This window comes from Alternaria incomplexa (genome assembly GCF_024043165.1).
Source record: "Alternaria incomplexa strain BMP 0042 chromosome Unknown scaffold_13, whole genome shotgun sequence".
In the NCBI taxonomy this organism is placed as follows: domain Eukaryota; kingdom Fungi; phylum Ascomycota; class Dothideomycetes; order Pleosporales; family Pleosporaceae; genus Alternaria; species Alternaria incomplexa.
This window is the reverse complement of record NW_026249862.1, coordinates 652855-675707: the sequence shown is the minus strand read 5'-3', so window position 1 is coordinate 675707 and position 22853 is coordinate 652855. Positions and strand designations below refer to the sequence as shown.

General features: G+C 51.8%; 9 protein-coding genes across 9 annotated transcripts; 3 read left to right on the top strand and 6 right to left on the bottom strand.

Moving 5' to 3' along the window:
- Positions 1–462: 462 nt before the first annotated feature.
- On the bottom strand, positions 463–1259 carry J4E90_008546 (uncharacterized protein; the record flags this gene model as incomplete). Its single annotated transcript, XM_051438070.1, has 2 exons — positions 463–594; positions 813–1259. 2 exons carry the CDS (start codon positions 1257–1259, stop codon positions 463–465), a joined length of 579 nt encoding a protein of 192 aa, XP_051288069.1.
- A 995-nt stretch (positions 1260–2254) lies between these two features.
- J4E90_008545 (uncharacterized protein) lies at positions 2255–3414 on the bottom strand (the record flags this gene model as incomplete). The annotated part of the gene is made up of 3 exons (XM_051438069.1): positions 2255–2502; positions 2606–3271; positions 3342–3414. 3 exons carry the CDS (start codon positions 3412–3414, stop codon positions 2255–2257), a joined length of 987 nt encoding a protein of 328 aa, XP_051288068.1.
- Positions 3415–4318: 904 nt separating this feature from the next.
- J4E90_008544 (uncharacterized protein) lies at positions 4319–5452 on the bottom strand (the record flags this gene model as incomplete). The annotated part of the gene is made up of 1 exon (XM_051438068.1): positions 4319–5452. The coding sequence occupies one exon, from the start codon at positions 5450–5452 to the stop codon at positions 4319–4321; it is 1134 nt and encodes a 377-aa protein (XP_051288067.1).
- Positions 5453–6174: 722 nt separating this feature from the next.
- J4E90_008543 (uncharacterized protein) lies at positions 6175–7816 on the bottom strand (the record flags this gene model as incomplete). The annotated part of the gene is made up of 3 exons (XM_051438067.1): positions 6175–6399; positions 6452–7495; positions 7556–7816. 3 exons carry the CDS (start codon positions 7814–7816, stop codon positions 6175–6177), a joined length of 1530 nt encoding a protein of 509 aa, XP_051288066.1.
- A 732-nt stretch (positions 7817–8548) lies between these two features.
- Positions 8549–10441, top strand: J4E90_008542 (uncharacterized protein; the record flags this gene model as incomplete). The annotated part of the gene is made up of 5 exons (XM_051438066.1): positions 8549–8655; positions 8731–8925; positions 9113–9240; positions 9290–9378; positions 9440–10441. The coding sequence occupies 5 exons, from the start codon at positions 8549–8551 to the stop codon at positions 10439–10441; spliced, it is 1521 nt and encodes a 506-aa protein (XP_051288065.1).
- Positions 10442–10602: 161 nt separating this feature from the next.
- J4E90_008541 (uncharacterized protein) lies at positions 10603–11523 on the bottom strand (the record flags this gene model as incomplete). Its single annotated transcript, XM_051438065.1, has 1 exon — positions 10603–11523. One exon carries the CDS (start codon positions 11521–11523, stop codon positions 10603–10605), a length of 921 nt encoding a protein of 306 aa, XP_051288064.1.
- A 212-nt stretch (positions 11524–11735) lies between these two features.
- On the bottom strand, positions 11736–12779 carry J4E90_008540 (uncharacterized protein; the record flags this gene model as incomplete). Its single annotated transcript, XM_051438064.1, has 1 exon — positions 11736–12779. One exon carries the CDS (start codon positions 12777–12779, stop codon positions 11736–11738), a length of 1044 nt encoding a protein of 347 aa, XP_051288063.1.
- A 697-nt stretch (positions 12780–13476) lies between these two features.
- On the top strand, positions 13477–15358 carry J4E90_008539 (uncharacterized protein; the record flags this gene model as incomplete). The annotated part of the gene is made up of 3 exons (XM_051438063.1): positions 13477–13481; positions 13533–13695; positions 13745–15358. 3 exons carry the CDS (start codon positions 13477–13479, stop codon positions 15356–15358), a joined length of 1782 nt encoding a protein of 593 aa, XP_051288062.1.
- Positions 15359–17256: 1898 nt separating this feature from the next.
- Positions 17257–19322, top strand: J4E90_008538 (uncharacterized protein; the record flags this gene model as incomplete). Its single annotated transcript, XM_051438062.1, has 2 exons — positions 17257–17389; positions 17440–19322. 2 exons carry the CDS (start codon positions 17257–17259, stop codon positions 19320–19322), a joined length of 2016 nt encoding a protein of 671 aa, XP_051288061.1.
- Between the last annotated feature and the right edge of the window lie 3531 nt (positions 19323–22853).

The following is a 22853-nucleotide window of genomic DNA, read 5'->3' as shown; positions in this document are numbered from 1 at the left end:
GAGCGCCGACGTTCGTCGCAGTCCTCGGACAAGTAATCTGGCCGTCTCCGTTTCTGTCGACTTCCTGATGGCTACGCGTGTCGGTACGGCGAATTAGGAAATTAGATCTAAGGCAATTCAAAGGTAGATGTGATTTCACTCCGCCTTCTGCTTGGGAAGTCGCGACTGATATGCCTGCCCACTACCCCACTGCAAGGGTTCGTCGAGCCTCAAGTTCCGTGTGAGACCCTTCTGCCTATCAACCGCACGAGACCCACCACACCGCCATCAGGCTCACATCATTTGGATCCTGTGACATACAAGGCAAAATAGTGTAGTTGATTACTTCCATTACGTGTGATATGTCATAACGTCGTCTAAATTACAATGCTAACAACTCCAACCCAAATGCAAATATCCCGCATGCATGCAAACAAAGTAGTGTACAGTCCTGATTAGGATAGCTCAGCAGATTTCTATCTGTTACTGAGCTTCTCGACCCAGCGCCTTCTGCATCCTCTCCAGCTGCTCATCGCGAAGGGTAAAGCGTGTCGCAGGCGCGACTCTTGTGGCTGCGCTGCTAAGCTTGAGGTATTGATCTCGTGGTAGATGTGCCTCGTTGGCATATCATAACCCTTCGTCTTGAGTTTGCCGATTGGTCTTTGGATGGCCCGCCATCTTTCCGTGGCGGTGGAATACCGACAATGTCTTCAGAGGCGGGTTGTGACCGCTGCCGCAGTGAAGGCGCTGGTGCCGGTCGCGGCCATCTTGGTGCGGATATGCGCTGGTAAAAAGATACCTTCATATCGTGGTATATGGCTCGATCCTCATACGAATCGCTGAGGCTCTTGGGCGTACGTCATGGTGTTCGCACTCATAACGCTTTGCTGGCTCATGCGCGCGCCCCGGGTGTCGACTCCACTGCCAGGCCTCTGCTGCTTCTGCAGGCGCCCATTGTTGTTTGAGCTCCCCGACTCGGTCCTGGTCTGAACAGAGAAAGGTCTTTGTGGAGGTGCCACACCTTGCTTTTCGAATAGGGTCTCCTCGCTCATGGGCGCTTGGTTCAGTACGCTTTGCGGCTCCGGGCGGCGCTTTCGCTTGATGCAGCAGCAGTTGCGGTCATATGGATAGGCCCAGAAGAGGTAGCAGACTGCCCAGATCAAGATGATGCATGGTACAATTCCGAGGCATACAATGAGGGCAATAGCCGTCGGTGAGATTCCGCCGTTGCCGTTTGAGTCTTCTAGAAACCGTGCTTGGAGATGGTGGATAGCAGGCATATTTGTGGTAGTATTTCTGGTTGGTAGAGTGTTCGAGGTCCGATCTGGCGGCGAGGTAGATAGAGTTGTGTTTATTCAATGCAAAGAACAGGTCACAAACGAAAAGTGTCAAGAGGTAAGGTGAGAGCGACAGGAATGGACGGGTTACGGAGCGTTGTGAAGCGAAAGTCGTACGTGAAAACTGTCTGGAACAATGAACAGGTGCTGAAACGAAGGATGACAGTTGCCGGTGAAGCGCTTTGTATGCGGGTCTGGTTAAGCCACCCGTGGAGACGTCATGGGGGTTGTGGAGAATCGACTGACGCACATGGCCGCCATGCCGAGAAGTCGGAACTCCTGGCGGTTGCGCGTTCTCATACACTAGAGCGATTAGACATGCGCTACGCTCTTGGTGCGAAGCCGACTTCCCAGTAGTCTGTCTCTTCGCAGATGCTGCTGCTTGTCAGTCCTTGCGCTTGGTGCCTTGTTCACGACTGAATGATTCATCGACATTCTTGAGCTATTCAGATCTACCCAGCCTCTGCTGAAGCGACCAGGATCCTGAGACTGGGCCTGATTACCAGGGGCCGCACCTCATGATGTCCTCAGAAAGCTACACTCGTGCCGTCTCAGCCGCAAGCCCAAAAACCTGAAGGATGGTGAGCGCTACAGGCGACCATGTCATTGACGTGTTGTGTCCTAGTATGAAGCGTTAGCCCTGTTTCCAACTAGCGAGGCCGGAAGGCGCGGCGATGACCGCATGGATGTCAGACTAAGCCGGCCCAGATCACTGCGTGTGGGGTAAACGTCTGCATCGTGCGAAATCGACATGAACCTGAGTACTCAGTGCCGTGGGCCTCAGGTTCTCTGCGTTGTGCTTCATCGCATCGCTGAAGGCAGGAAATGAAGGGTGCAGATGTGCATCGTCTGCGTTAGACGGATGTGGGGCAGCCGATCTCATCTGACAGTAGGCGAAACGCGCAATCTGCAAGCGCCCACACTCAGGGATCAACTCCTCAGGACGAGTACGTACCGCCGTGCTTAGCAATCGTTTTCGAGATGCTGCGCGAATTGCTCTGCCAAACCTCTTGTCGTCCGGCTTCGCCCAAATCCACCACCTCAAGACTCTTGAGGCCGTCTTCATTCGGACTCGCGTCTTTGGCGGCCCGAAGTGTCGATTGGAAGAGTGCTTCCGTTTCGTGCCATGGCATGGTCTGGTCACTCTCGGCATGAACAAGGACCAGCTTGAACCTCGAGCAGGTACCTACTCGATTCATCAGTATCGGATCAGACGGAGTTGAGTAAATTTGATCGTCGTATAAACCACGACTTGGCTCCACAACAGTTTGGGTGCTTCGTCAACTTACGCGCCATTGTTGCCAGTCGATCGTCGCTTCGCCAGGTATCTACCATCCTACGGGCAAACCAGGCCTGGAAGGCAGGGAATACCTTCACAGGCGCAAGAACAGGCACAACGCCACCGATTGAGTATGACGAAAATGCGTTTCCAGCATTCGTAAAGGCTGCGCACAGAACGAGGCCCGCGAACTCTATGCCGAGACTGGTTGCGTAACGGTGTGCAATGCCTGATACGACAGCGGTCCCTAGTGAGTGTCCCAAAAGTACGATTCGCTCGGGAGGTATCAGGCAGGTCTTCAAAGCCCAGTCAATCACAGCCTCTGCATCGTTCAGTAGACCAGATTCCGAGGGTTCGCCTGTTGAGATGCCAAAGCCGCGATAGTCGAATGCTAGAACAAACATCTTCTCCGACGCTCCAACAGAGAAGGATCGATACTCTATAGTGCGGCGCTCCTGTGCTAACGTGGCAGAATTCCCGTGAAAGTAGATGAGTAGTCTGGCTTCCGGGTCGTTGCGTAGCGCATTCCAGGCAACTGTACTCTCTACGTCGATGCCTGTCTTCTCCCCGATGAACGCATCGGCATTTTTAGCATATATGCCCAATGGTGCTATAAGCCATGCGAAGAGTCGCTCTCCGTCTTTCGAAGTAATGCGAAAGGGAATGACCTGGTTTTCTGATCACATAAGCTCAAAGAACTATACGGCGCATCGGTTCGTCACCAAGACCTAGGAGACTTGACATACTTAGGAATCCGGCTCTTTCAGGCTGCGTCAACCATTTCCCGGGGAAGAACGTGAAGTTATGGAGATAGAGCATTTCTGACTTCGTTAGCGTTGGCCTGTTTTTGTTCACTCGGCAAGTGTTTCCTAACGTTTCTGGACCCATGGTAAGCAGCATAGCAGCGTGGCCGGAATCCATATCAGACTGAGAAAAGACAAAGTCGTCCCGATGGATTCATAGATACTCATGATGGAGTTGGTCGTGTGCTTGATGGCGGAAGCGATTTGCACCGGGAAAGAAGCGGGAGGGTTAGCGCGCCGTCCATGATCGCTCGCACTGCCTGCCTGCCCGCTCAGGCGATCAACCAAACGCTGGCGAAGACGCGCATTCTGTCCGCTGTTTGTTTGTGCTGGAATCCGCGATCAGCGATTATGCGCACCGGTTCGAAGAGTAGATGCAATAGCTCAGGCGGTCCGACTGCCAGATGAGGGGTACCGGTAGTCGGGAAGGAGGCATGCGGCGTCGCGCGCCCACGCCTGGAGCCTGCATCAACTCAAGGTACCGCCAGCAACACCTACTGAGACCACAGACACCACTCGTATCGAATGTTGTGCAGGATTCTGCAGGCTGACTCATGATCGCGAATACCTCACAGATCCCCACCTGGTGCGGATCACGGGCGGACCGACGAGTGATGACAGCCATATCGAAGCCGAATCACTTCATGAAAGCCTATTCCGAGATACTGTATACGACGCATGAAGGGGGCATGTTATATACCCCTGTGGTTATACTGAGTACACGCTGAGAAAAAGCTGAAAGTGAAGGATATACTATTGAATTGCATTACATCTTCTATCTCGGCAACTGGATACGAAAACTTGCTGGATCCTAGGTAATCTCTCGCTCGTCTCCCGGTCCGACCAATATATGCCCATAGCTACGGACTCTTGCGCTCACTGGTTGATTCCCTGTTCCAGTACTATTCAACGGCCTCGTGCTAATCTCCCAGATCTGGCGGTCTACGGCCTTTCTTGCGCCAGCTGAACGGCTGGTACTCCTCAGCTTGCGAAGGGGTGTTGTCAGCTGGCGACTCATATTGTGACTTGTCGACCTCAGAGTACAGGCTGGGATGTAGTGCGACCTTCATCTGTTGGTCTTTAGTATTGACGACTCCCAGAGCGCGTCGCATCTCAGAGTCTGTTGCGGATTGACGCTGTAGGACTGCATTGGCATCCTTGTACTCTTTGGATTCCAGACACGCCATCGCGTGGGCGATGTTTATCTCCTTTTCCAAAGAATAGCCTTCATCATGCTCAGTGGGTGCGTATGCAGTGTAGCGCTTTGGCTCTTCTGACTCTTTGCGGAGGGGTCCGCGAGCGCTGGAAACATCTGGTGCTGAGACTTCGGTGAAGATACGCATCTCTTTGTCATCCTTTTCGGGGTCGTAGTATGTAGACGCCGAATATGCAGAGGATCGAGCGGAGTAACGATGCCCGTCATTGTAGTTAGTCGGTAAGTCTGGAGGGGCTGATGACTTACCTCCCCGGACAATGCGAGCTTTTATCTTTTGGAAGAGCGACGGCCCCCTTTCTCTTTCAACCTGGTAGATAGTCGGCGCGCGGGACATTTTGTGCCCAAGATATCCAGTTTCCTGGTCGAGTTCCGAAGAAGTGTAATGTGCCCAGGGGGTCTTGTTTAGCATATCACGCTTCATAACCATTTGCGGTGTGATGCGCTTAAGCTCCCCGCACTCCCACTTCGAGATCTGCTCTTGCAGATCTTGGCACGAGGAGCATTTGCCTTTGAATCGCATGAAGACTAAGTAACCTATCATTGCGATGAGAAGAATAGCAAAGAGGATGAATAGTGAAAGGATGACGATGATGGGGGTATCGTCAAAGTGGCGTTCTGGACCCAGTGGAATAACAGTGGTCGAAGAAGTAGGCGGTAATGTTTGAGAGGGAATAGCCGATGATAGCGAAATAGTGGGTTCAGGGATCTTGCTGCTCCGGCTTGCGGAAAGACTAACGGCGGCTGTCGTAGATGCGGACGGCTCGAACGTAGCCTGAGCAACGTCTGTGGGATACACAGTAGTGTACTCCGTAAGCATGACCACCTCTGCTTGTGCCATGCTTTTCATCTGTCTCAGTGTAAAAGTAGTCCTGTTTTGTTGCGTGGTGAGCTGTCTTGCCTGAGGGTCTTTGCGTTATTGGTCGTCTGTTGTAAGGTGGGATGAGAGAGATTATAAGCAGTGCCTTGCTTCATACGGTAGAAGCTGTTTGCAGTACGCGCGAGCCCAGTATGTCTACAATGCACTGATCAGCTGACTGAATTGGCTCGTCACTAGAAGAGTCTTCGTGTACCTACAACGCTGACTAGTGATAGTGAATACCACACGGTAGAGACTTAGTTTACTACTTCTCGTGTCTTGTCTACTGATACATCCTTCAAGATATCACACAGTCTTCTCTGAGTCATGTAGACAGATAAGGGAGACATAAGAGATACAAAACACTAGTTTTGCGACATAAGAGACATGTGATACAAAAGATCGTTCAGAGTTCATATCTCACGCCATGTTATATGAACCAATGAACAGCAATGCTTAGAATTGCCATTGTACATGGCAATGGCCTCGATGAATGACATCAGAACTGTCCAGAAGTTGCGTTGTCACTGGCGCTTACGTTCAGAGTCACTTTGATGTCGCAAAAAGACGAAAAAAAGCTTTGGTGGGTATTGTTTCATTATCCACGTCATCACAGTCCCAACCAGACGGTGAAGATAGTGATGAAAGGTTCCAGCACCAAACGTGAATTCGAACAGGAAGCTAAACTACATATTGTTGGCCTCCTACATGGCGTGCTTGACATCTACATGCTCGGCGTGCGAGACCGAGCCCTGCTTAGCAGCGACTTCCTCAACACGGCGCTCGATGTCGAGACCCCACTCTGACGACTTCATGTTGGGAACAAAGAGAGGAGCGTTGGTAAAGAGGTAGTTCATCTCCTCGAGAGGACGCTTGGCGGTCTCAGGCAAGAAGCAGTAGAAGAAGACGGCATTGGTGAAGTTGCAGATCTGAGGATTTGATTAGTGTAAGGTCAAGTTGTTGAGTTGCGAGAGTACTTACAACGAACAGCAGGTAGAACCTCCATCCCACAGATACCATACCGAGCTCGGTGACTTGGCCAATCAAAGTGTTGAAGGCAAAGGACGTCATGGTGGCGATCGATACACCCTTAGAACGGGTCTTTGTGTCGAAGATCTCGGCGGGAATAATCCAAGATAGCGGTCCACAAGTCGATGAGAAGCAGAAGTTGTACAGCCAGGTGACGGCAATGAAGCCCCACGAAGCACTAGCGTTTCCAGTTGAACCCGGAGGGAAGACAGCCAGCATAATGGTGGATACGATGAAAGTAAGGCAGTTACCAAGGTTACCACCGATCAGAGTCCAGCGACGTCCCAGTCGGTCGATGAAGGCAATGCAGAGCGCTTGTCCGCAAAGAGCAAGAACGGAAGAGATGGCTTGGTATTTGAGCGCCTCGGTACCGTCAATACCCATCTGCTCGTAGATGGTAACTGAGTAGTATTGGATAGCCGAAACACCAGTCATCTGAACGGAAGCCTGAAGCGCACAGGCGAGGAAAAGGCGGCGGAAGCACGACTTGTCCTTGAAAAGCTCGAGATATGATTGAGCCTCGTGCTCTCGCTCAAAACTGAGGGCTTCCTGAATTTGCTGGAACTCGGCTTGAACCCAAACGTCGTTGGTGTCACCATGGGCATGAAGCTTGGCCAGATTCGTAAGACCTTGCTCGACCTTGCCTTTGCTGATAAGCCATCTGGGTGACTCGGGGAACAGCATGATAAGAGCGGCCAAGAAAAAGGCAGGTACGACCTGGATACCCAGTGATGTTCGGAATTGACCATTGTCGCTGTCCGGAAACCCGATGTCAACGCCATAACTGATCCAGGCGGCGGCTAGGGCACCAATACCCAGCATGAACTGCACCAATCCACCAATACGTCCACGGATGCTGGGATGAGCCAATTCGGACTGATACAGAGGGATGATCATGACGAGGAAACCGACACCGACGCCAGCAAGGACACGTCCGGCGTAAAGGAAGTTGAGGTTCACGGCAGCAGTCTGCAGAGCACCACCGAGCATGAAAACCTACAATCATCATTGCGTTAGCAATAGCACGCACTAGCAGATATCTTAGAGAGTACTTACGCAGGCACCCATCAAGATAGTAAGTCGTCGACCGAAGTAGTCACCGGCGGGACCACCGAACATGGCACCGAAGAAGGCACCACCGGTAAAGACTGACACAACGGCTCCTTTTGCATTTGAGCCAGGATCGTTGAACTCGCGTTTGAACGCTCCGGAGGCGATGACCTGGGCGATAACACCGAGATCGTAACCGTACAATAGCGAACCAAGGGATGCAAAAAGACCCACGAGGAACTGGTAGACTTTGGGAGGGAGCGCCATGGCTGCTGCAGAGGAGATTGAGCGCTGCAGTGGGGAGGGGGATGCGATGCGTAGAGCGACCCACCATCGGCAGCCTACTGGCCCTTTATACTTGAAGGCATTATTGATCCTGCTGCGCTGCTCCCTTGCACCATGTCACCACCCATGACTGACCGCGGTCTGGGGAACGCATCGAACGAGGCTACTCCACGGTCTCCGCAAAGAGCGGGGACACTGACTCGACTCCGCGTTTATTCTCTCCGCGACCCGCCTCTTCATCCCTGCATCACCAGCCATCGGCGTCAATACCGAGGCGACAGCACTTGTTCGGTCGATCGTAGCCCGAATCGCTACTTTTGCTTCCAACGCGATAACGTTAGCACATGCATATTCAGGATGCAAATGTAGGATGCGCTACGTTTCCACTGGTGGAAGTCTTCTTGGCTCCCCGTGGTCGTGGCGGCAGTTTTTCTGTAAACAACAATAGTGTGGCATGTCTCCGAGATGATAGCAGCTAGCGTCCGCTGGGGAAATTCCACGAATGGGAGCATGTGTCAGCGTCGGGTGCGTCAACCAATCTGGCGTTGGCACCGACGCCGAGCCGGAGGTGGGCAAGACCGCCATGAAGCCTTCAACGACATCGCGAAGGTCAGGCCACTACCATCGTGAGTCCTGATCTTGCATGTGAAGTTCTTTCCCAAAACACCACACCTTTTCAATCTTCTAGCATCATTATCCTCCCCCCTCATCATCATGGCAAGCTTCACCAAGATTGAGGAGAGCGAAACGCCTTCCATCACTATACATCCTTCTCACAAGATCGCTAAGATCAACGACAATATCTATGGAGGATTCACTGAGTAAGCTCAAGAATAGACGCCCTGCGGCTGGCGTTGGGTGCGTGTTTCTTTTTCGGCTAACCGACCACGCACCAGGCACATGGGCCGCTGCATCTACGGCGGCATTTACGATCCCGGCAACCCTCTCTCCGATGAGAGAGGCTTCCGCAAGGACGTCATTGAAGCTTTCAAGGAACTCAATGTGCCTGTAGTGCGGTATCCGGGCGGAAACTTTGTAGCCACATACCATTGGCTTGATGGTGTTGGACCCAAAGAGAACAGACCAAAGAGGTAAGTTATCACGGATTTTAACTCATGCGTGGCGTCCCTTAACTGCACATGTGCGTTGGGGGCTGCCGACGCGTCTTGAGGATCAGGTGCCGTTGGCCGTACTGGCGCCACAAGCGTGTTCATGTGACATCGACCCAGCCACCATTTGTTCAGCATGTCCGCTACAGCAAGCTAATGCTGAGCCTAGGCCTGAGCTGGCATGGATTGGCATCGAGCCAAACACATTTGGTACGGATGAGTTTATGCAATGGTGTGAAGAAGTCGGCACAGAGCCATATCTCTGCCTCAACTTCGGAACTGGCACTCTGGACGAAGGTTCGTTTCACTCGATTACTATTGTCGCACATGATCTGATTAGATGTAGCTCTCGGATGGCTTGAGTACTGCAACTCAGATCGCGACACCTACTACGCCAACCTTCGTCGCAAGAACGGCCGCGAGAAGCCTTACAATGTATGTCCATCACCCTCTATTTACTCTTCCTACATCATCAATCATACTGACAACCGCCTAGGTCAAGTACTGGGCCCTCGGCAACGAATGTTGGGGTCCATGGCAGGTCGAGCAGATGACCAAAGAAGACTATGCCAAGAAGGCTTATCAATGGGCCAAAGCCCTCAAACTTCTCGACCCAACTATCACTACCATCCTTTGCGGTGAGACTGGTTACTCATCCTGGGACTACTATGTCCTCAACCAGTGCGTCAAGTGGGATGTCCATGGTCTCAGTGGCGATACCACCAAGTCGCTCATCGACATGCACTCTATCCACATCTACACCGCCGACAAGGAGCATCTGCCCAATGCTACCGCACCTCGGGCGGCTGAGCGAGCAGTGCAGATGACTGCGAGCTTGATCGATCTTGCACGCATCGAGAACAAGGTTCCCGAGACAGTGCCTAGGCAGACCATCTGCTTTGACGAATGGAACGTTTGGGATCCCGTTCGTGCACCCGGTGAGCTCGGAGCTGAGGAGAAGTACACACTTTCCGATGCTCTTGCCGTTTCCATCTTCCTGAACGGCTTCATCCGCCAAGCCAAGGATATGGGCATGGCGACTGTCGCACAGAGCGTCAACGTCATCTCACCCTTGATGACCACAAAGGAGGGTCTGGTCAAACAGACTTCTTGGTGGCCTCTGCTTCTCTTCTCCAAGTACATGCGTGGCCACACAATTGCGCTCAATGTTCGCGCCCCAGAATATACCGGCCGCACGAACCCGAGTTGGATCCGCAACACTATCGAGACGCCCTACCTGGACTGCAGCGCCACGCTCAGCGAAGATGGTTTCATTAACCTTGCTGTTACCAATGTCAACGAGAAGCAGGACTTCGAGGTTGACATCCCGGGACTGAAGGCCGACAAGGTCGAGGTGCACACCGTGACGGGCGACAACGTTGATGTGGTCAACACTGATGGCGTGCAGAACGTTGGTATCAAGGAAAGTAGCTGGGATGGGCAGGGCAAGTTCAAATTTGGCAAGCATTCCTTCACTCTGCTGAGGTGGAAGGCTTGAATGGCTGGCAGGACACAGCGCAATATAGATGAGTCCGTAGAATGAGTCAAGACAATTAGATATATGACATATAAAGCCTTCATGCAGCAAGTATGATGAATGCAAGCACAGACTAAGAGGATCACGAATTTTGCCAAATGCCATCAAGCTCTCGCAGTATGTTACAATTCTCCCGTTTCCATGTACTTCTTTGCCACCATTAACCAACCATCTCGATACGCCCTCACCTCATCCGCGTATGTGTACAACATAGCAGATCCAACCACGACAAGCCCCGGAAGAATGATCAACATGACAAAGTATTGAACCATGCCCCACCATGCACTCTCAAGACCTTTGCGCATGGCCTTGTCTTCGCTCGTTTTCGGAAAACCTTCCTTCGGTACCGCTTTGCCCAAGAACTCGCAGAGGGGCTCCCATTTCAACATTCCGTCAGTGTCGAGCTCCAGTAATTGACTTTGAGGTACCAACGAGCGAACAGTGTCGTAGTGCTGGTCGAATGCCGATTTTGCTGCCGGGCCACCGTAGTTGTTACCGTTGTGTACCTGGAATATGGAATGTACAAGTCGCATCAATGGTGCCAACTGTGTGATGTTGAGTTGACGACAGAGAGTGAATAGCCGCCACGTATCAAGACACCATATACTGTCTTGCATGCTTTGTTCCCAGTCTTCGTACCTCCTCTTCGTCAGGATGACCTTGGCTTCTGGGTAGGCCTTCACCAGTTCCGATGCGAAAACACAACCGGGTAGATCCATAACGACATCGTAGTCGGCCAATAGTTTGTCAAACTCTGCCTTGCCATACGGTTCCATCTTCTGTTGGTTTGAAGGCCGTTCTTGGGGCGGTAACAGAGTGACGTTGACAGCTTCTTCCCACAGCGCGAGTTCAGACGGTTTGGCGAGCACATCGCGCATTTGATGCGAGGTATAGCCAAGTTTACGGAGTGCGACTGCGATAGTGGTCGTTCCCGTACGACACATGCCCAGAACCAGGATGCGCATTGGCTTTTTGCGAGTTCGCTCGTCGCGGTCGATGAGTCTCTGCTTGGACATGCTGGGCGTAATCTGCGATAGACTCATGTTGCTGGATTGTTATGAATGATCGTGATGATTGTCAGGTGAAGATACGTTTGTTGCAATGCGAAGACGCAGAGGCGTGGTGATGCATTAGGCTAATAAGCGGGCGACCGGGTGAACAGGGCCGCATGTGCGAACCGCAGGTCTGGAACGGCCAATCTTCCGCATCATATGCAGGGCAATGCGACGCGAGTGTCAAAGCCGCTTGCAGAATGTCATGTTGAATCACGACTTCGCAGCTCTGTCTCCCAATTTGAGATGAAACTGCTGGTGAGGTGGTGCAACTCCAATGTGCTCTTCGAGTCCGGATCCTCCATGTAACGTATTTCGTAGGCTCGGTTCGCCCATCTCGCAGCGGTCGCCCAATCTTCCACTCTGGCATGGCTTATAGCGGCAATTCTGTAGGCTTTGGCATAGTAGTCGGCAAGTCCTTCCTCCTCTACTAGTCCGGCAAGTTGAACGCTCACCTCAGCGTCCTTTTGCGCCTGACGCTTCCCGGCCTTGGACTGTGGCGCCGTCAGCACCATTTGCGGTTCGAACTTGGAGAAGGCGTTTTTGATGGTGATGCGGCGATTGTCGCTAGCTATCTGAGCGGCTCGCTCGTGTGCACATGCTTCACAGTGGCACCGGAAGCCATATCGATCGAGCTGCTTTTGGCGATCCTCCCGACTGAGCAGCAGTGAGATGTAAGACACGAAGAATTCTTCCCCTGCCTTGATTTTGCGTGTGGCGTAGACGATGCGCTTGTTCAGCTTTTCGCTCCAGTAGTAGCTCGTGTTTGGTCGGCACGAGTGGTTGATTCGAGCGATCTTAGGGAAGAGGCCAACCTGATCGCCGGTATTGTAGGCATTGTTGCGAAAGATGGTGCCTAGAGTATCTTGAGGTTTGCTGTCTACAGCATTCGCTTCATGTGCTAAAGAGAGGACCTCCTCTTGTGACTCTAGCGATAGGGTGCCAAATTGCTCTTGGAGTAGCATAGCGACAGCTGCCATGGGGTATGGGCTCCCTTTCGCCAGCTTTGGCAAACGAATCTTGAGGACAGGCGTCTCGCGCATGACGATATCGCCTATGTCTATGTCATGAGCAGCGAAAACACCCAGACCCTTCCCTTCGCTTGCTTTGACGAGATAGACGTCCGGTAGCCCAAGGCATGTCGGGTACTGAATGTGGCGTGTCGAATTGGATGGGCATTCTTCGGGATGATATGCAAGGACTGTTGAGCGAGCAAACGATAGAAGGCAAACGAGATAGAAACGCATTTTGCAGAGTCTAGATGAGTGACCAAGATCCTTTGGGATGATCAGGGTGTAGCTGGGCCTACCTGACTTTCTATACGCGTGCTTGGGATGAAACGCGTTTGACACGGATGCCTCGCGGCGTCGGCCTCCTGCAGTGATTGTGCAGACATTACAAGTTTGGGCAAGACCGTCATAGCCCTGACGGGTGGCATGACGACGAGAGATGGCGAAGGCGAGCGCTGTGTTGAAGTGCAAGCAGATGGGGAGTGTCCTGGTCACAAAGTGGCTTTTCCGCACGGCGGAACCATGCCGCGACGCGATGGATAGCGTGCAGGCGCGACAGGGCGAGCTCCTTCATCTGCCACAGTTTATACGCGTTGCGCCGTCGCATACATGTCGCCAGTCTTGGGCGATTAATGAAATGGCGTCGAGACGAGTGTCAATTGAGATGCAATGCGGGTCTGATGGTCCCGTCAACAGCCGCCGCCGCGCCTCAGAATGCCGATGATGAGTAGTCGGCCTGCCGTAAACCCCAACCGCGACAGCAAAGCTTCCCCGCGCTCTGGTGGGGCCGCTGCCCATTCTGTATCCATCCCATGATAGCAGCAGGAGCGATGGGGCATCCAATTCTCCGACGCACGCCGTCATCGGACTTGTGCGCACCTGTCCTCAAGTCAGTCTGGACACACGACAGATAATATAGCACACGGCACACAAGATGGTGTAAGTATGACCACCGCATACACAGGCGTATCATGTACTGACTATCGCCAGCTACACTGCGTCCTTTGCCTTCTTCGAGGCGCTCTGGGAGTACGGCGTCAGTCACGTCTTCGTCAACCTTGGGTCCGACCATCCCTCGATCATCGAAGCCATCGTCAAAGGCCAGAATGAGAAGAAGGGCCAATTCCCCAAGATCATCACATGTCCGAACGAGGTAGGCACCTGAGATGCACTTCAACACGGCCAGCGACTGACGCGTCCAGATGGTCGCCCTCTCCATGGCGGACGGATATGCCAGACTGACGGGCAAACCCCAATGTGTCATCGTGCACGTCGACGTCGGAACCCAAGGCCTCGGAGCCGCCGTACATAACGCCTCGTGCGGCCGCGCACCCGTCCTCATCTTCGCCGGCCTATCGCCCTTCACCATCGAGGGCGAAATGCGCGGCAGCCGGACGGAATACATCCACTGGATACAAGACGTGCCGGACCAGAAGCAGATCGTCGCCCAGTACTGCAGGTACACGGGCGAGATCAAGTCGGGCAAGAATGTCAAGCAGATGGTCAATCGGGCTCTCTCGTTTGCCATGAGCGATCCCAAGGGGCCTGTCTATCTCTATGGCGCGCGCGAGCCCATGGAAGAGGACTTGACTCCATACAAGCTGGAGATGGACTTCTGGCATCCCGTCGAACCCGCTGCCCTTCCTCCCAAGGGCGTCAAGACGATTGCTGAGGCCTTGGTGAACGCTCAGGAGCCTCTCATCATCACCGGATACTCGGGGCGAAATCACGATGCTGTGCAAGAACTCGTGCGGGTGGCTGACAACGTCAAGGGCCTTCGTGTACTGGACACCGGAGGAAGTGACATGTGTTTCCCCGCAAATCACCCAGCTTGGCTCGGCCTACGGTACGGCAACGACCCTGCCATCAAGACAGCCGACGTCATCCTGGTCCTCGACTGCGACGTGCCCTGGATCAACACACAGTGCCATCCCAAGGAGAATGCCAAGATCTTCCACGTCGATGTCGACCCCCTAAAACAACAGATGCCTGTGTTCTACCTAAACGCTACACAACGATACAGAGCCGACTCTTATACCTCACTGACGCAGCTCAATGAATACTTTGAATCGCAACTCAAAGAGAAGATCTCTTCCCAACTTTTCAGCCAACGGTGGACAGCGTTACAAGAGTCGCATAAGAAGAAACTCGAAGGCATTGCCGGCGAAGCCAAGGTCGACGACAAGGGCCATTTCAGTACCCCATATCTTTGTTCTCAACTCAAAAAGCTCTGCCCTAATGATACCATCTGGGCTATAGAGGCTGTTACCCAGACTGGCTTTGTTGCGGACCAGATTCAGGCTACGCTTCCTGGCTCATGGATAAACTGCGGTGGTGGCGGACTTGGGTGGTCTGGAGGTGGTGCGCTTGGCGTCAAGCTTGCGACTGATACCGAAGGAAAGAAGCAATTCGTGTGTCAGATTGTTGGAGACGGTACCTATCTATTTTCCGTTCCCGGATCAGTATACTGGATTGCGCAGCGCTACAACATTCCCATCCTTACCGTCGTCCTCAACAACAAGGGCTGGAACGCTCCGCGACGATCCATGCTACTGGTACACCCTGATGGAGAGGGTTCTAAAGTCAGCAACGAGGAACTCAATATCAGTTTTGCGCCAACTCCAGACTACTCAGGCATCGCCAAGGCGGCCAGTGGTGGTCAGATCTGGGCTGCACATGCATCCACTTCAGATGAGCTCAGCAGGCTATTGCCTGAAGCCATCAAGAGCGTACTCAGTGGAACATCAGCAGTATTGGATGCTCACCTTGAGGGCCCAGAGGGAAAATATGGCGGTGGTAAGGGACGTCTGGGTTGAACCGAGCACCTGTTCTTGTCGCAATCGATAATCAAGGGAAGCCTGGCATGCTGCGTTAGTGAAGATGTAACACATAGCAATGGCACATCTGCATACACGTTTTACTTAAACACGTCAAAACAGTCATGTTCAAGTGAGGCTAACTGTATACAGGTGTTGTGCCACCTTGATCGTTGCACATCATGAGAGGTAGGCCAAATTGCGGTACGTGTAGTGAAGGACCTGATGACACCGAAGGACTTATGAGGACAAACCAGTCATAGAGGAGCGAGGTGAGGCATCATTGCGGACTCAATCGTGCTGGCCAGAGTCACAACTAGTTATTATATGCGTCATGGAGGACTATAAAAACTCCTCTTCACAGGCTTTTATACTCTTATATACATCATCAAACAGCAAGCAAACAAACCAATCCAAATTCCAAGCCTACCTCTCACATCTCGGCTAGCACAGTCCTCCACTGTTCAACAGCAAAACCTCAACACCCTACTCAGCTGCCACCTTTACGCAATGTGTTGGTGGGTTACAAACTTCCACAAATGTGGATGCAAATACGGATCCACTCCTGAAAATCCGGAGGGTTACGGTCGTGTGTACATGAACTGTGAGGGGGTTAGCAACTCCGCTCCAAAAGGTTCGAACGGCTGCGAGAACAACTCCGGCGGCCGAGAAACGATAATGGGAACGAAGTCAGTCTTTCTCACAACAAACTGCCCAAGACACGAAGCGGAGGCCAAGGATGCGCAGGAGAAGAAAGATGACGTTGACGGTGGAGGGGGAAAGGGTGACGGTACTGTAAAGGTCGGGGCTTGAGGAGAGGATGACTGAGAGACAGACCACAGTGGAGCATGGACGTCTCATTAAGGACATGGAAGTGATTGCCAAAGCAAGATGATCACGATCTCGAGTCATAAATGGTACACAATCAGTCTGCCCCTGTTTGCTTCCAATATTTGAGTGAACATATGAGTGTGTGCTCATGCCTAGGCAGTGACGGCCATCACCTGACATTTTGCACGAAATCCAGTGTAGAACGCGGCGAAGACACAATCTCCTCAGCCACTAGCCATATTGACCTTGCACATCGTTTTCAGAGAAAAATGCAGCAATGCGCACAGTCGCATCCCATACAGGAAGCCGCATCTGCAATGTCGGCGCTGCAATTGTCTCACGTCAGCTGTATATTACCAAAGCGCCGGAAGCTTTATGGTTGAGACGGACTTGGAGTTGCACGGCGCTATGTAGCCGCATTACGGCCAAAGCACGAAAGACTGTCGAAGAAAAAAGAGGCATCTGAATCATGACGTCGCAGCATGAGAAAACAACCACAACTTCTGGCGCGCCCGTTATCTCAGAATCAAGTGGCCGAGCTATACCCGTGCTATCACCCGCCATCCGCGATATGATAAACCCATTGATGCTTTCCGGCAAGTCTCGAGCGGGGCGGAAGGGGTCGCCGTGGTCGGTGCGGACAAGCTTTCGCAGCCAGCGTACCAAGGTTCACGGCACCATCAAAGCTTACGTCAAGCACGTAACCGTCGCATTGGACGCAATTATCCATCGGATCGACGAAAGTGCAGGACCAAGCGACGCCGTTATCGTCCACCCCAGCCTCGCACACTGGGAACAGCAGGTGCGCGCGTGCCAAGACGGTGGAACGGGCTGACCTAACTGGAAGAGGCAGCCGCATATGCACTTTACCGTGATATCTGTCTTGCCCTACGTAGTCGGCATCATGGGTAGGTAACTCAATCTTGATGATGCCGGTCCGTGTACTCATTGATATGCTTCAACGGTCCCTCTCACCTCCGCTTCTCACGCTCATCCTGTCGCTCGCACATCTGTCTCACAAAGCTTTGTGGTGAATGATGGCGACCCGAAGCCCTCATCGCGCCTCAATGGCTGTCATCTTGAGCACGATGCTTGAGCTTGCGGCAGCTGCTGTGGTGCGTCGCCAGAGCGCGCCTGTGAACCCGTTCGCGCCCATCGACCCCCAGAACTGGGTCAATCCAGACAACATGACTTGGGATGGTACGTCTGAGAATAACAATGCAAATGAAGGTCACTAAAGCTTTAGCTAGATTATGCTGCGCCACCCACGACCAATTGGGCTGATCCAGCACGCAAGGGCAGAGATCGGAACTTCAACATCGCCTTGGTGACCATAGATTACCCGGACTCTCCGTTCGTCGTCACGCTGCCGGCCAACTCGGATATTTTCGGTAACCCGCAACCACTTGCCGCTGGCTTGAGCCGTGAGGATGTGCCCAAGTTCTACCACGATCTTCTCAACGTACCCAGCGAGCTCAACGAAGGTCACACACTCCACGAGTATTGGATGGGCGACTCGTTCGGAAAGTATGGTGTGGACCTGACCGTTTTCGGCCCTTATCGCATGCCGGCGCGTAGCTACCAATATGGTATCGACGACGAAGAGGGTGGTTTTAATGAGGGCGCTTGCCCCGAAGGACCGCCATGCTCGGTTGATCTCAGGACCGATGCGCTCGGAGCATGGCGTGCTGATGTTGGAAATGAGACGGCAGACGCGTATGAGTTGGCCTTCATTCTCTCGGCCGGCCAAGACGAGTCCTCGACATGGCAGGAATTTGGTGAGATGAAGTTCCTTTCCAAAGAAGACGTTCCCGAAGAATTTGGACCACCGGATAACTCCTCGCTTCCAAACTGGGCTAGTACACGTTATGTTGAGTGGTCATCGTGGGCTGCAGCCTCTACGATATGGCCGAACGCCGGTGGCGGTTCGTCTACCCAGGGAGAATCGAGTGGAATGGCTACGTTTGCTCACGAACTATCGCACTTGCTCGGTATCGGAGATAACTACAACAACCCCTTCAGCGACCCTCCGCGACGAACATACACTGGCCCATGGAGCATGCTGTCCCGCGGCAGTTTCAATGGACCAGGAGGACCCCACACGCGCTGGCAGATCCCTCCTGTACAGGGTGCGTCTATGGGATCCCTGCACACAATGCGAGACAAGCACCAGATCGGACTTATCGATACATCCCCAATTTTGCAAATTTCTCGCTCAGGTCTCGCCACTTCTGGTCCCGTCATCGCGCAGATTACCGCTCGCTCTGTCGATCCGGTGGACAGTCTAATGGGTTTTAATATTTCTTTTGGCGCTGCCGGTGACCTGGCGCCCCCATGTAACGCATCCCTCGATGCTCTATGCGACGGACGTGGTTACAACAACTACAATGTTGAGGTCGTTCAGCGACTCGGTGCGGACTCTTTCTGCCCAGACTCTGGTGTCATGATCAGCAAGACCAAGAACAGCGATCGCGTGCAGCCGTTCCAATGGACGATTGATGCAAACCCGCAGGATGCGCGTCAGATCGATTTCTATCTTCCCAACGGTACCGCAAGATACTGGACCATTGGCGACTACAGGCAACTAGTCGATGCCTTGTTCCACGCTGGTACAAACTCTGGCTCAGAATACGAGCACATCGATCACGAGAACGGCCTGCATCTGTACATCCTCGAGAAGATGACTGATGACAATGGAGTATTGCACTACACCGTAGGCGCGGCCTCCACTGCGACCAACGTTACCACGTCCGCTCAACATGGCATTGAGCTCGGATCTGGCAAGGTCGTCAGTAACGGAAACGCTACTAGTCCCGCGGACGGCCTCTACTGCACTTTCGAGCTGAAGAACACTGGTAAAGCCGCCTCGCTTGCGACAAACCCTCATCCGCAGGATCTGTCCGCCTACCTCGGGTCGGATATTTACCGTTTGAAGGCCGAGGTCGAAGGCGCTGGTTGGAAGGCCGCTGTCCCCAACGCGTTGGCTTACGCCAAGGCAGGTAAGCAGAAGACAGTCAATGTTGCTGTTGGTTGCCAGGGATACTGTTCGAAGGAAGCTACAGTGACTCTCGTTGCTACGAGTGAAAGCGACAGGTCTGTTACTAGGACGAAGACTTGCAAGGTTCGTTTGTAGATAGTTGATTAGCCCATCAATTCTCACATCTCTTCTGCCTTACTTCACGACGACTATTACATAAGTCTATGCTTGTTGAATATCGTGGGTTAGTATTCTATTATAGTCTACCAACTCGCAACTTATGCTGTCGCTGAGCTTTACAGCGTTAAGCTCGGTTTTCATTTACGAACTTTGGAAAGATGGTAGCACACTAGAGATATGACTACGCCTTATCTTTGACCCTGCATGTCCAGCGCCCTGAACGTCGCCCAAGTCTGCGCAGCTGACACTGCTAAACTTCCTGCGGCTAGGACCAACGCCGTGACCCCAAAGATCACCGCCGCCCAGAACGTATACCAGGTATTGGAGTCTCTCTGGTCCTTCCACAGAGCGACGAACCCTTTCGGCTTCTGCTTCTCTAGATGCCCAATCAAGATCTTGATACGAGGAGCAAGGTTCGGGTATAGCTCGTACGACACTTGGTCTGTAACGCCAAAGCTTTCTTCTTCGTCGTCCGAGTCGTCAGCGTACAAATCACTTGGTCGTCCACCCTCCGCAATCTCTGTACTTTCGTTATCAAAAGGCCTCAACTGTACAAGACAGTCGATAGATAGCTTGCACTTTCTGCCAGTGCTGTCTTTGAGAAGCGAGCGGATAGTTCTGTGCGGCCTCTGGGGTCGCGGCTTTCTGAAATGGAACCTCATAGCCATGGCGTTCAAAATTTTGCCTAGCCCTGAGAACAAGCATTTGACTGAAGTCTTTTTTGGTACTTGCTGCTGCTGGACGCTTTGCAGAGGAGCAAGCCACCAAGGCAGCGGAAGGTCGTAGTATGCCTCTCTGCGCGATGAGCTAGATGCCAGCTCACGAAAGACCCATGAATACGACCTGAGTATTTGCTTTCGATATGGCATTGACAGTACTGACATATAAGGCTCACCGATCTTTGCATGTTCAGGTCCACAATCGAAGAGATCACAGTACATGCTAACGATATTAGAAGACGACACTCAGCGGGCAACAACAACTTACTGGAACATCGAGTTCTGGCGAACGTGTGACGCAAACCAGAAAATGTAAACAGTCAATGTTGATGTGTTAAGAGTCAAGTGCTCGTGAAGGTATTCAGTCCACTCTATTTTCAACCCTCCAACGCCAACTAGAAGATTCAGCTCGAGATGCCTTGGATTGAAAACCTCTTCGAAAGAACGATAGCGCAACAGATTGTCCTCTGGGCGTAACGCTAGCGCTGCTAACTCAGATAGTCGCAGTGACAGCAGATATCTGACTTCGTCGACGTCGTCCATGTCATCAAGTTCTGTCTCCGACAACATCGTCTCCTGCCGTATCTTCTTTACGAGCTTAGATTTGAGTTTTTGGACATCCATTCTCTCGCTCTTGAAAAAGGTGTTGAGGAGCTCAGTAGATGCGAGGACATACAGAACATGTTCCATATATTGGATCTTGTCTGGAGACTGGGGCTCAACCAGAATGCGTTTCCGGTAAAGGCCATGGAGAACCTGGCCTACCGTGATAAGCTTCCATGGCTGAAACCTTGGATACACCCATTTACCGGCCAGCTGGTATTCGAGTTCTGCAGTCGTGTCCATGATCTCAACAAGGCAAGTCAACAAGTATTCCGGCTTGCAGTAGGCAAAAAATGACCAGGCTTTTGGTATATTTTTGTTTTCTCGGGTCCATCCGAAGTCCAGGAACGTTCCACGTGGCCGACGATCCCAACAAGCGTCAAGCCTCTGCTCTGGATCCCCAGTGCAACACAGCAGTCTCTCTTGCACCAAGGGCATGAAAGTCAAGACGGCGTCCCAGTTTCGAAACATAGAGTGCCATGACGATGCTCTGACCTCGTCGCACAATACCACCAAGTTGTCGAAGTTGACCGGATCGTGATGCGCAGCCCGATTTTGATCCACCCGTACGGGATACAACCGAATGATGTAGCGATTATCGCTGAATTGGAACTCGTCGAAGGACGTTGCTCGTGCATCTGCAAGTGTAAGAACGCTTTCTAGAAGATATTTATCGGAAAGACCTACGGTTATCCAGGAAGCGGTGTTTCAAGTCTCTGTATCGCTTGGTTTCGTCTGCCGTCAAATGATCCCCCTCTTGAAGGGGAAACTTCAACGGGACTTGTTCGAATAGCAGGCCTGGATTGACGTCGTCTTGGGCTAGTTCATCAGTTTGCAGCGTTGCTAGATTGTCTTGCGAAGTCTCCGCGGTCGGTACATGATTCTTATGAAGATCCGTGTTCGATGGGCTATCGTTCAAGGGGTTCTGGAACGTAACGCCGGCGAGCTTCGTTCCGTAAGGCTTGTGCCATTGAGACTCTTGTGATTGATCTGCTGCCACCGAAGATTGCTCTTCATTCGCTTCGCAACGATGAACAGCTGGAGACTCACCAGCTGCAGAAGCATGTCGAGCTTCTGGCATCGCTCTTGCCAATGCTCGATGAATGTTGGGGTTTTGTTCTCCAAGACTACTGCTATGTGTAGCTTCGTGAACGCATTGCTTTCGTATGGCCAACTCATATAGGGCGAGATTGGTATCCGCGATCTTTCGAAGAAGGAACATGTGTTCCTTTGGTTCTTCGGTTATGCTCGACGCTGTGGATGGAATGGCAAGCCGCGATCGGTACCTAGTGTTGGGTTCACGTCTAGGACCTGTGCGTACTTCATCGCCAAGTGATGCGACTGGTAAGCTACCTCGCAAGAGTCTCGGGTATCTGTTAGTATGGTGCTCGGACATTGCGCTATGCTTCTTTGCATTCAGATCGGAAACTGGAACCCCAACGCTCACTACCTAGGTACTCAGGTGTGCAGAGTGAGACGGAACTAAGGTGGAAGGGAATCTGGGCTGAGCGAGAATCACTGATACTACGCGCTCGCTTATGTGTTGGAAGACCGGTGAGCGAATGGTGATGAGTGGCGTTCTAGGATGAGGGTACCGAAGGTCCTGTTCAAGGTTGGAGTTCGCCACTGCTGGTAAGACGGCTGCGATAGGCTGAAAATTGGAATCTGAACATGCTGCAGCATGCATGCATGCATGCAGATTTGGCAGCATTCTGGGTTAATTACAGGCGTAAGCATCGACTCTGCACTCTATTTGCTAGCTACACTAAACACATTTTGCGCTTATACCTAAGTAGATATATATACTACTACTGCGCTATAATTATTTCTGTTTTAGTTACATACTCTTTTCTATTAGAAGTCTTATTAAAGTAAGAATAACGCTAGCTAGTACACTAAAACATCTAGAATAGTAGTCTGTCTCTTATACAGCGTATCTCTATTAAATCTTTATCTAAGTGTATTATTTAATTAGTTATTTCTCTATTATTTTAAGCTTACTAATATCTTCTAGTTAAATCTTTATAAAGATATAATAATCTTTTAAGTTAACTTTATTAACTATTAGAAGCGTTTTATACTTTTTATTATTATAATAAACTTTTAGTTAAATATAATACTAGTAGGTATATCTATAATTTCTATAATAAAGTTATAAATTAGAGTATATTAAATATTTTCTACT